The 12,326-nt window shown below is 38.0% G+C and overlaps 3 protein-coding genes and 1 non-coding gene across 4 annotated transcripts; all 4 read left to right on the top strand.

Moving 5' to 3' along the window:
* On the top strand, window positions 840-4,897 carry LOC18600776 (monodehydroascorbate reductase 4, peroxisomal). Its single transcript, XM_007031431.2, has 7 exons — window positions 840-1,080; window positions 1,983-2,034; window positions 2,573-2,653; window positions 2,957-3,075; window positions 3,387-3,606; window positions 3,740-3,858; window positions 4,004-4,897. Exons 1-7 carry the CDS (start codon window positions 961-963, stop codon window positions 4,727-4,729), a joined length of 1,437 nt encoding a protein of 478 aa, XP_007031493.2. The 5' UTR covers window positions 840-960; the 3' UTR covers window positions 4,730-4,897.
* TRNAP-UGG lies at window positions 5,116-5,187 on the top strand. Its single transcript has one exon. It is a non-coding gene; the product is annotated as a tRNA-Pro (tRNA).
* LOC18600775 (50S ribosomal protein L12, chloroplastic) lies at window positions 5,287-6,139 on the top strand. The gene has a single exon (XM_007031430.2). The coding sequence runs from the start codon at window positions 5,373-5,375 to the stop codon at window positions 5,949-5,951; it is 579 nt and encodes a 192-aa protein (XP_007031492.1). The 5' UTR covers window positions 5,287-5,372; the 3' UTR covers window positions 5,952-6,139.
* LOC18600773 lies at window positions 8,188-11,946 on the top strand. The gene is made up of 2 exons (XM_007031427.2): window positions 8,188-8,384; window positions 8,537-11,946. Exon 2 carries the CDS (start codon window positions 8,578-8,580, stop codon window positions 11,617-11,619), a length of 3,042 nt encoding a protein of 1,013 aa, XP_007031489.2. The 5' UTR covers window positions 8,188-8,384; window positions 8,537-8,577; the 3' UTR covers window positions 11,620-11,946.

Raw genomic sequence — 12,326 nt, 5'->3', positions numbered from 1 at the left:
ATAAAATTATAAGTGATGTTTTGACTAATAATATTTAGTCAAGTGTTAGTTATGAAAGCTTATTTCACCAAAAAAAATACAAGAATTTAATTACATGTAATAAAAAAACAAGAATTAATTTAACTTTTTTAAGTATTATGCTTTTTATGTATGTTTATGTCACGATATTGACGAAATGTAAAATTAAAACACAAACAAATGTGTTTTAAAATTAGTATTTTATAGACATCAAAGATTCAAATTAAGATCAAAAGATTCGAACCTTATTCTTATATATTTCAAATATGAAATGTTATATATGTAATTATTTGATTGAATTTTATTGGAGTACAAATATTTCAATTGGTAGTAAATATTTTTCATGAAAAATATATAAATTATAAAATTATCTTCTCATGTTTATTTAGGTTAAGGAATTATGCTAGGACTAGAAGAAGATAAAGTCCCCTGTGTGGCAGAGATAAGCAGAGCCTCATCCAAGTCCCATAAATTTGGCTTCTTTTTCTCACATAAACCAAAAAATCCCATTCATTTTATTCCCAACTTGATTTTTTGACCATGACCTCACATTTCCCAATGTAATCCTCTCCAGCACAATTCATCACCTGGCGACATCCAATTAGCCGGATCCACCCATCAATGGTCCCACACAACGTTAAGGCACAAGCATCAAAGATCCACGTGGCTTTGAACAATCTTGGACCCACTATTTACAAGTCAACAAACGGCCCTGATCCTGTTAGGTGATGACATATCAGACACCTTGCACCAGAAGAGTCAACTAAGGACAGAACCGTAAAAACATCTCTCTCTCCAATTTTTTAATGACGTTTTCAGTTTTGCTTGGAGCCATGCCTGGAAAAGCCAACGCTTTCGATATTTGATCATTGTTAAGAGAGGAAGAAAGAAGGTTTCTTTAGAGAGGAAGAAAGAAGGTTTCTTTAGAGAGAAAGAAGAAGGATGGGAAGAGCATTTGTATATGTAATTCTCGGAGGAGGTGTGGCAGCAGGATATGCAGCCCTTGAATTTACAAAAAGAGGGGTCTCTCATGGTGAACTTTGCATTATTTCTGAAGAACCTGTGCGTCTTATTTCAAAATTCAATCTTTTTTGTTCTTCTTTGCATATTTGTTTGCTTTCAGCTTCATTTGCTTCTTATCTGTAGTGGCATTTGCACTTTTTTCAATTGGGTGGCTTTTTTTCTTGCTATTTTTGGTTGGTGTAAACATTCATGTCTTTTTTGTTTGTTACTGAATTATGATCAAATTTTATGTTCTACAAGACTCTTCTCTGATTTGGGTATTTCTATTTGCTTTTTTTACTTCTTGTTGATTGTTTTTTTTTGGCTTGTAGATACTTATTCTGGTTGTACTGTATGGTTTTTATGATTTGGTCAAAAGCTTAGAAATGGTCTTGTTTGAACATTAGATATGTTTCAAAGCTGAATTGAATTGATTTTCGAGAACAGTATGTGGAAAAGGAATTATGGAGTTGTTACTTATACTCATAGAAGTTTGAGTTTTCCAGTAGATTGATGTATTGGAACATGTTTGGGATTTCAGCAATCAATTATGTAGTTAAGAGATGCTAGTGCCAATTATTTGTGGTGCATGCCATCTTTATGAATGTAATTTATCTGTAATTTAGAAAATTTTAAAGGGTATCACTTTCCATGCACATGAAGAGATTTTGATTTATAGGAACTAGGATTGTGGTATATATAAGCTGGCATAATCTAGTAGAATGTACTTGGGATGGCCTAGATGCAACGGTCAGCTAACGAATCAAATCCTACAAATATTGACCCTTCTAAATGTCGTGCATAGTATGCAATATGATTCTTCATCCATATCTTAAATCATATTTTCTTCATTTCAGGTTCATTATTGATGCCTCTCTATCTTTAAAACTTTTAGGATATGACTTTGTAGTTTGATTCCTTCATTCGTCAATTTAAACAGAGGACTATGGATTTCTTTTCAGGTTGCCCCATATGAGAGGCCGGCTTTAAGCAAAGGCTTTTTACTTCCTGAATGTAAGAAGCATTTTCAACTATATACTACGTATATGTTTTTTCTTCTGGGTTTCATTCAATTTCTTCCACCACGTATCTGCTTGGAAAAGATTGTAGAAACAAGAGAAGTAGAGAAGAGCATGAATTTAATGTGACATTTTGGTGCCATTGCCCAATTTTTTTGGTAATTACTGATAACTTTACCCTAATGTCTTGTCTGTACACTGGGAATTCTCTGTTTCTCTTTATCATGCTCATTGGCAATTTGTAGTGCTATGTAATTATAAGTTTTCTTACCAATAATAGTGATAAATACCTACTCAAATGGCATATTTAAACCCACATGTGGCTTTTTGGTATCACGAGAGATTTGAGAAATTATTTAGGATGAAAGGCTGGAGGGTCATGCTAAATTTTTGGTTCAGGGTGGGCAATTGGCATTGGTTTCTTGCCCGTCTATTCCCTAATTTTTAGCTGAATTAATTATAGACATGTTTTCCATCTTCTTTTATCCTGATATTCTATGGTTTTTATTGATTAAATTTGTGTTAATATGCAGCTCCTGCACGTCTTCCATCATTTCACACTTGTGTTGGTGCTAATGAGGAAAGGTTAAATCCAAAATGGTACAAGGAACATGGTAAATACTTTCGTCTAGCTTACTCCTTTTACTTCCACAGATCATAGAAAGAAACATAGCTTTCTGAAAATATATTGCTTCTGACACGTGCTAGATGGTCCATTGCAAGATTGTTGGTTGCTCTCTTTCAAGTTTGTGTGTTTTATAAATCTATCTCGAAACATCACTGAACATGCTGATAAACTATTAGTAGCCATATTTCTTCATGTTCATAGACACAGTCAAAGAAAGGAAACTAAAACTTTTAATCTCTAGAATTTTCTCTTTTCTAGATAGATCGTTATTCTTTTTATTCTTTTTTAGGGATTGAATTAGTCCTCGGAACTCGAGTTAAGTCTGCTGATGTGAGACGCAAGACGTTATTAACAGCAACTGGAGAGACTATAAGTTACAAGATCCTCATCATTGCAACAGGTGCTCGGGTATTGAAACTAATCTTTTAATGGTCTTATGCCTTCTCTTGCTTTGGATAGTCAGTTGATCTGTTTGTTGCTCCCCTTGCCAAAATGCCAATAACTTCTCATAAAACAAGAAGAAATATGTTTGTGAAAGGGTATGATGTTTGAATTAGACTCAACAGGAACATAATGGTCAGAATTGGAGCTCATCTTAAAATTTTCACAATTGATGGTTCTTTGAATTGTAGAGTGCCGATATTTCTTCTCATGGGTAATATGTCTGCATTCCTGGCTTAATTTTTTTTTTTGTATGTATGTGTGTCTGTTAAATGTAGGCTTTGAAGCTTGAAGAATTTGGAGTGAGTGGATCAGAAGCTGAAAATGTATGTTATTTACGAGATTTAGCAGATGCGAACAGCCTTGTCAAAGTGATGCAATCTTGTGCTGGTGGAAACGCTGTTGTCATTGGTGGTGGGTACATTGGAATGGAGTGTACTGCATCTTTGGTGATCAATAAAATAAATGTAACCATGGTTTTCCCTGAAGCACATTGCAGTGAGTGTCCATAGTGCTGTGCTCTTCATTTCTTGATCAAACTACATTTTTGTTTCATCTTTCTCCCTTTTAAGCTTCTAGATTATTTAAGAGCACTTCTAAGTAAATGACATAACTATTTCCTATGTTGCAGTGGCTCGTTTATTTACACCCAAGATTGCAAGCTATTATGAGGATTATTATCAGTCTAAAGGAGTGAAGTTCATTAAAGGAACTGTTTTGTCATCATTTGAATTTGACTCCAGTGGAAAGGTAAATTATAATAATATGCTGCTTTAAAGTTGAATTTCTTTCGCCATATAGTAGTATGGTTTGTGGACGCATGTTTCTAAAGGTTGTGTTACGTTTTGGAGCAGAACCTGATGTTAGTTAATTAGCTAATCAAGCTGCTTTTCAGGTTACGGCTGTTAATCTTAGGGATGGAAGTCGGCTACCTGCAGACATGGTCTTGGTGGGAATTGGAATACGCCCAAACACAAGCCTGTTTGAAGGACAACTGACATTGGAGAAAGGTGGGATCAAAGTGAACGGAAAGTTACAAACAAGCAACAACTCAGTTTATGCAGTCGGAGATGTTGCAGCATTTCCAGTCAACCTATTTGGTGAAACGCGCAGACTTGAGCATGTTGATTCAGCCCGAAAATCTGCGAAACATGCTGTTGCTGCGATCTTGGAACCAGAGAAAACAGGTGAGTTTGACTACCTGCCATTCTTCTACTCCAGAGTCTTTGCATTTTCTTGGCAGTCTTTTGGGGACAATGCAGGAGAGGTAGTGCATTTTGGGGATTCCTCAGGGAGTACCTTTGGGGCTTATTGGATAAGCAAGGGTCATCTTGTTGGGTCTTTCCTTGAAGGGGGAACCAAAGAAGAGTATGAAGCCATAGCCAATGCCACCAGGCTTCAACCAGCTGTTGAGGATCTGGCTGAGGTGGGAAGGCAGGGTCTGAACTTTGCTCTGACAGTTAGTAAGAGACCGCTGCCTACACCACCCATTGAAGTCAGCAGGTCGAGCCTTGTTGTGGAAAAACCAGTCTATGCTTGGCATGCAACAGCCGGTGTTGTTCTGGCTGCATCCGTAGCTGGATTTGCATATTGGTACGGAAGGAGACGTAGAAGGTGGTGAGAAATCATTTTCCATGCATCAGCAAGTTCTGATTTCACCTGTAACACCACTATTGTGGCACTGATAGAATATAAGTTGTCGAAATACTTGATGTGTCATGATTTGTACTCAATCAATCAATAGCTCAAAATTATTACTCAATACAAAATTATTGAATAATTCCCATTCCCCACCAATGCCTATATTTCATCAATAACAGATAATACACAATGTTCTATTGTAATATAACCCATCCATGAGACAAGCAGTTGCTCTTTCTTCTATAAGAGTGTATGAACCTCTGCTATGCCCAGGAGACTCTTTACACTTTGGTGCGTAGGTGGCAATTGCTTACAACATTCAGATCCATTCACAGTTGAAAAAATAGAAACAAGAGAAAACGACATGGGCGTTTGGTCTAGTGGTATGATTCTCGCTTTGGGTGCGAGAGGTCCCGAGTTCGATTCTCGGAACGCCCCGTGTCATCCATTTTGATTTTCTTCCCTTGTACAAGGGCAATTATGTCAAATGAAATCCCCAACCAACTGCAGTCGAGTTCACTATGTACATTAACTCCCTTTGCTTCCCTTACCTTCCTTATCCTATCCTGAGGGGAGGTCTTCAGTCGTCACTCTCTCACTCCAAGCAGGGAAAGGAAAGAAAAATGGCTTCTTCCACTCTCTCCACACTTTCTCTCCGTTCCCCCTCGTATCCTCCACCCACTTCCTCTCATCCTACGCATCCCGTCTCTTTCAGAACCCCTTCTCTCCAATTCCCTCTCCGTTCCACCACCCCTTCTAACCTGACCCACCGCAGCACCTTCCTCCGTCCTCTCAACGCCACGGCAGCACCCGAAAAAATCGAAAAACTCGGCAACGAAATCTCCTCCCTAACTCTCGAAGAAGCCCGAACCCTTGTCGACTACCTCCAAGAGAAACTCGGCGTGACCGCCGCCGCCCTTGCCCCGGCTGCAGTCGCCGTTGGAGGCGCACCCGGTGCGGACGCGGGGCCGGCCGCTGTCGAGGAGAAGACAGAGTTCGATGTGGTGATCGAGGAGGTTCCAAGTAATGCGAGGATTGCGGTGATTAAAGCCGTTAGGTCTTTGACGAATTTGGCTTTGAAAGAAGCGAAAGATTTGATTGAAGGGTTGCCGAAGAAGTTCAAAGAAGGGGTTTCGAAAGATGAGGCTGAGGATGCGAAGAAACAGCTTGAAGAAGCGGGAGCTAAAGTTTCTGTTGCTTAGAATTACCTTCTAAAGGTCTTTTTTTTTTCCTTAAATTTTTTTGAAGGTAGTCTTTTTGTATGATTATTTCTCAGTACAGTAGAACAATATGAAAATTTAGTTGTATTTTGAAGATTTAATATTCCTCTGTTTCTCTTCGTGCAAATGCTTAATTTGGGTACTTGAATGAAAATGATGAATTTCTGCTTAATGGGTGAACTTGTTAACCTGCTGCTTAATGCAAATTAGGACAATTGAAGTCTAAATTTTGAGTATTCTTGATCTGGGTAAGTTCGCAAATTGAGTTCTTGTCAAATTAGAAAGTCTATTCATCCAAAACTTAAATGGCCTGTGAACTTTTGGGTCTGATTCTCTGTAGTTTCTTGTTGAATGGTATTGTTTGATTTGCGTGGAAACTGAATACCCCAGACAATGATTTGGTGTGTGCCTTTGTTTTTGAGACAAAGATTGAGCTTTGTGTCTTAAAGCATTGCATTTGAGACGACAAGAACAAACAATTTCAGTTCTGGTTCTTGATGCCTGGTGAGGTTTGCATTTGAGGTGACAAAGAAGTAAAGCTTGCATTTTGCCTCTTTCGTTTCCTTCTTTGCATATATTTGCTATAGATTGAATTGGATGAAAGCCAAATACCTCAAAACTCAAAACCCAAATCCAACATTCTTTTTATCTGAATTTTAGTTGGTTTTAAAGCATTAGAGTCAGGATGCAACCAAGTTAATGATTCCAATTCTCCAATGGTCTAAAACTAAGGTAAACAAACAACTTGCTGTTCCAACATTTTCGAGCTCAAGTTCAGTAGTTGACTCTCTTGAAACTTGACTTCACTCTCCTCCCAAGTCTATAGAAGGAGGAAGACCCATTCGCATCCCAACTCATTTAGATGATGCAGCCACTGAGGCAGATGGCACCCATCTGCCAATGGTGCGTGGATTTTAAGCTTCCTCATACCCCCCCCAATCAGTCACTGACAAAGAAGAAACCAGCAAGTTGACATCTTGAGCATTGCAATTATAGCTAGAAGGGACTCTTAAAATTTATAGGCCGGCATGTCCTAGAGTTTTCTACACAAAAGCAAAGGTTCCATGCTAATTTAGGTTGGAATTTCCTAAGCTGATTTCTGTCCAACCAAAAAAAGGGTTTTCAGATGTTTTTCCTTAAGAAATTTAGTAAAAATTATTTGATATAATAATAATAATAATAATAATCTCTTTAAGCATGAGTGAAAAAAAAAATCAAATTGAACTAATCCAACACCATTAACTCAAACCATAATTGAAAGCAATAATGTACGAGCTTGTAGCCTAACAACTATTTTTATTGGGATTAAAGGTCAACTTTGCTAATTTATTATGACTCGTTGCATTAATTTTTAATTTCGTCGTTACAAAATTAATTTAATTAAAATATTTCACGAAAATACTCCATCAATGAAAGTAATAAATTTTCGTTAATTTCGTTATTTTCTATTTAAAAATAAAAAAAATTGAAATATAATGATAAAATTTAATAAGATTGAAATACAATGACAAAATTCAACATTGGCGATAATAAATTAGACAATAATCTTTTTTTATTAATAAAATAAACAAATATTTATTATTTTGTCTATATTCTATGAAAAAGTTTAATTTTTAAGAAGGTAAATAAAAAAACACAAATTGATTTACTAAATCAATATTTGGTCTCATTTTTTTTAATCAATTTATTCCAATTTTCCTTTTTCTTTTTTGTTTTTAATTTCTGCAAATTTAATTGGCATCCTACCTTATCGCAAAACACTAAATACACGTGTCAAACATCCGTAAAAGAGGGTCTGCACTTCCTATCGTACGACTTGCCTTTTTATAATCCACATCAGTATCTCCAACCTTGTCAGCCTCGACGAAAGCCAACTCACTCGCTATCGTAAGCCTCCACGTATCCCTTTCCGACCCTCCGGATCGATACACAGCGAGTGCATTTCATTGGCCACTCGCTATCGTGCGTGGTGAAACCTTAATTTTTGGTACGAAACGTGGACGTGACCGTTCGATAAAGACAACAAAAGATTAAAAATCTTCTGTCTCTTTGGTTTCTTTTTTATTGGTAATTAATTTTAATTTTAAGGTAAAAGAAACTGAAATTTCATTTCCGTAAAAGAAATAATTACTCCAAAGTCACCGCTTCGCAACCTGAAACCCTATCTCTACTCTTCTCTTCTCTTCTCTTCTATTACAGCTTTATTTATTTATTTATTTATTTTTCTTTTTTTTAAAGCTTTTTCACGCGAGATTTTCGTTTTACTTGTCTCTGTAAGAAGGAAAGAGAAAAAGGAAAACCCAGTTTCAGTTTCTCTCTCTTTTTGTAGGAGGAATCTTCTGAAAAGGAAATGGTAAATTTTTTGTTGTAAGGCTCCAACCCTCGAAAAAACCCTTTGTTCTTCTTCATCTTCAGGTACTTTTCTTTTCTTTTTTGGTGGATATTTATATATAATTTGTGCATTTCTTATTGGTTCTTTTTATTTAATAAGTATGGGTAAGTGGGTATTTTGATTAGTGATTTTTTTATTTGTTTTTGTTGGTTTTGCTTTTTGTCCCATGTTTCAGTTTGTAAAAATTCCACCTTTGAGGCTGATTTTCTTGGGAACATGGAGTCTCTGCAGGGGAAAAAAATGGAAGCTTTTGATAAGCCAGCAAAAACCCTCTTTAGAGATAGGTCTTTAGAGCAAGATGCTAAACCCCTCAAGGAAAGTTCTAAAGGTGCTGCTGCGGCTGCTGCTTTTATGGTTGAAAAGTCATGGGAAAATGGCGTTAGGGTTTCTATAAATGGAAAGGAAGGTTCTCGTGATGATGAAGATGGTGACGGGCTTGAGGATTCTGAGATGAATGGGGTTTCTTCTTTGTTGCAAATGAAAGGAGGCGTTAGAAACATTGATGTTAATGGTGGAAATGAGAGTGCTAAAGGGTTTGGTTCTCTTTTAGGTGCTGTTGGTAGAAGTAAGGAAATTGATGATGAAAATGTGTTGGCAAGTGGTGATGATGGTGGTTCACTTATGGTGGATATTCATGGCGAAATTGTGAAAACTGATGGGAAAAGAAGGAGGGATTTGGATGATAAGGAGAATGGTGGTGGTGATATAATGGGGAGGATGGATGCAATAGTTGATGAGGAAGGGGATGATGATGTTGGTGGTGATTGGGGGTGGGAGTTTTCTGCCGGTGATTTCGTATGGGGTAAAATCAGGAGCCATCCATGGTGGCCAGGGCAGGTTTATGATCCATCCAATGCATCAGACTATGCAGTGAAGGTGAGACAGAAGGGAAGACTCCTTGTTGCATATTTTGGTGATAGTTCATTTGCTTGGTGCCACCCATCTCAGTTGAAGCCTTTTGAGGAGAATTTTGAGGAGATGTCAAGATTGAGTAACTCAAAGAATTTTCTTAATGCTGTACAGACATCTGCAAATGAAATTGGCAGACTTGTAGAGTTGAAGATGACATGCACTTGTGTTCCAGAAGAGAATTTTATTGGACTTGACAGGTCCCTAGCTGCAAATGCTGGGATAAAGAAAGGAGTTCCTGTGCCTGAAGGTGGAATTGGAAAGCTCTCAATTGGTCTCTTTGCGCCTGAAGAAATTCTTGGTAAACTGAAAGATATTGCACAGGCAGTTCTAATGAGTAATTTGCTTGAATGTACAGTTTTGAAGGGCTGGCTTTCGGCTTTCTATCGATTGGTAGGGCGTCAAATGCCCATGTACCATGATCCCATGTCAATTCTGGACCCTGAAGAAAATGTCAGTACTCTCGTGGTGGACATGAGTGACTATAGTGAGGCAATGGAAGTCCCAATCGCTGGGCTAGTTGAAGAAGATTGGGTTTCTTCTACACCAGGTCTCAAATTTGGCCAACGCAATCAAACTTTGTTGAGGTGCCCGGAGATTTCCGAGGATGGCATGTATCTGATGAGGAAACAGAAAAGCATTGCTGAAATTATAAAAGGTGAAGTTGATGCTGACGCCAGAAAGGATGAGGATGTGGCTCTGAAGGGAACAAATTCAGGTGAACAAGCATCCTCATCTAGGAGGAAAAAGACAAAAGCTAATGGTGATGATGACAGTAATTTAAGTTCCATATCAAGGAAGAGGAAGGGAACTGAGCTTTCAGGATATCTTACAGCTAGAAAGGGCAAAATGTCTACAGTTGAAACTGATGGCATCGGGGCGAAGGAAGATATGGATAAGGGTTATTCATCAAGGGGAAGGAAAAAGAAAGATAAAGGAGCCAGCAATAATGTTGATGATAGCAGGGGCAAAGAAGATACCAATAACGATCCTGTCTCTGCTAGAAGGAAAGCCAATGTTGGTTCAGGGGTTGGAAAAAGTGATGTTGAAGCCAAAGACCTTATTGAGAGTGGTTCTTTATTGAGAGAAAGGAAAAAGAGCAAGTACTTATCCCCTCCTTACACAAGTCCAACTGGGAAGCTAAGCAGAATGGGCATAGAAGCAGAATCCTTAAAGGTTTCCAATGAGTCCCAATTAGGAGAGCAGATGACTAAGGCTACTGGCAACCTTGTTAGGTCCTCTCAGGTTCCCAATTATAGTGGTCAAAGGAATCAACTCCCTGAAGAAGTTCATACAGAGCAGGAAGCATCAAATGAATCAAGTTTTCATACACCAAAACGATACCTGAATAGGATGATTGATCTGGCAAAAGCTAACACTCCTGCCAATGAAGTTTTAATTGAAGTGCAGTCTGTAGCTCTTAGTCCACAATACCCAAGGAAAAACAACACTTTTGAGATTGCTGTGGAGTTTTTATCTGAATTCAGAAGCTCAGTTTACCGAGATGGATTAAATTACAAAATATATAGTCAATTTCAACCTCATAGAAAGAGGAAATCTCCGGACTCTGTTACTGGGTCATCAGGAAAGGACCAAAATTTGACTGATTATGCTCCCTCTGGACGGACATCCCTGAAGAAAAAGGTTGGAAAGAATGAAGAGTCGAAGATGGCGCAATCTGAAGCTGGGCAGGCTACCAGGTCTTCACCGAAGAAAACAAGTGAAGAACTGAAGGCATACAACCCTGAAATCAAGCAAGCTGCCAGGGCTGCAGTTATGAAGAAAAATGATAATGAAGTTGAAAATTCTTTACCTACTGCTCTCTTTGTGACATTTGGCCCCGGATCCTCATTGCCTACCAAAGATGATCTTATTAGAATATACAGCAGGTATGGAGCTCTAAACGTGGAGGATACAGATATGTTCTACAATAATTTCTGTGCTCGTGTTGTCTTCATAAGAAGCTCTGAGGCTAAACAAGCCTTCAACAGTTCACAATATGCTAGTCCCTTTGGAGCTTCCAATGTCAGTTTCCGGCTTCGGATTCACCCAGCTGCATCAGCTCATGATCACAGGGAAAAACCAAGTGCAAAACCTTCTCCTTTAGCTAAGGAGAGAGCGAAAAGCTCAAAGAAGTCATTGGCTTCCCAAAAATCAGCTGATCAGGCATCCCAAAATTCAGCTGATCAGGCATCGCAGCTTAACTTCATCAGGCACAAACTTGAGATGCTGACGTCAATGCTGGAGAAATCAGATGAAAAGATGTCCTCAGAAATAAAATCCAAAGTACATAGTGAGATAAAAGGCCTCTTGGAGAAGGTAAACACAATGGTTAAGTCTTCATCTTAAACCGGGACATAGCAAAATACTAGATGTTTGGGGTTCTACATAGCAACTCTGTACTACTGTTTATGTCATTGCTGTTACATGAGGTAGGGTTTATATGATATAGGTAAGTTGCTTTAGTTCTAGTTACCAGTTCCATATGTTAAATTACCACAGGCTTTATCAGCTACTCAGGCATATATAGCTCAAACTGCAGTAGTTGGATTATGTTATCATGAATACAGATTCTGTTACTTTCGAGCAGAATGGAATCAGTTTTTTTTTTTTTTAAATGTTCATTGCTTTTTATAGTTACTACGAAATTGTCAGATATGACAACTCTTCCCAGTCTGTTTTCGCCCAACACTTTCATCTCCTATACATGATTGAATGATGAACAACTTTAGATTTCTGGGTTTTGGATTGGAGCTTGTTGCTGGGTGGCAATGAAATGATCATGCACTGCAGTTCATATTCCTTTGTAATTTTTGCTTTCCTCCTTTTTCGAAAAATTGTTCACTCAGATTGAAGGTGCCTGAATGTGGGCCTTATTAGAATGAGCTATAGGCTTCTGTCGGTTGATCTGATCATGTCTACAACAATCGCTATTCCTTTATGGCAAGTTTGTTCTGCTCTTATCACGATTGAAACACTCTGAGCTTTAAAGAAAGGCTCTTGCCTGAGTTACTGGTTAGGATCATCCAGATTATGCTTGTATTGGATAATTATAA

This window comes from Theobroma cacao, chromosome 4 (genome assembly GCF_000208745.1).
Source record: "Theobroma cacao cultivar B97-61/B2 chromosome 4, Criollo_cocoa_genome_V2, whole genome shotgun sequence".
Classification (NCBI taxonomy): Eukaryota; Viridiplantae; Streptophyta; class Magnoliopsida; order Malvales; family Malvaceae; genus Theobroma; species Theobroma cacao.
This window is presented reverse-complemented; position numbering and strand designations above follow the sequence as displayed.

What these genes read in the sequence shown, in the direction of transcription:
- LOC18600775 (XM_007031430.2), top strand. Translation starts at nt 5,373, where the DNA reads ATGGCTTCTTCCACTCTCTCCACACTTTCTCTCCGTTCCCCCTCGTAT.
- LOC18600773 (XM_007031427.2), top strand. Translation starts at nt 8,578, where the DNA reads ATGGAGTCTCTGCAGGGGAAAAAAATGGAAGCTTTTGATAAGCCAGCA.
- LOC18600776 (XM_007031431.2), top strand. Translation starts at nt 961, where the DNA reads ATGGGAAGAGCATTTGTATATGTAATTCTCGGAGGAGGTGTGGCAGCA. An exon ending in AAAATGGTACAAGGAACATG is followed by an intron (nt 2,654 to 2,956) that starts GTAAATACTTTC and finishes ATTCTTTTTTAG; the next exon opens with GGATTGAATTAGTCCTCGGA. An exon ending in AATTTGACTCCAGTGGAAAG is followed by an intron (nt 3,859 to 4,003) that starts GTAAATTATAAT and finishes GCTGCTTTTCAG; the next exon opens with GTTACGGCTGTTAATCTTAG.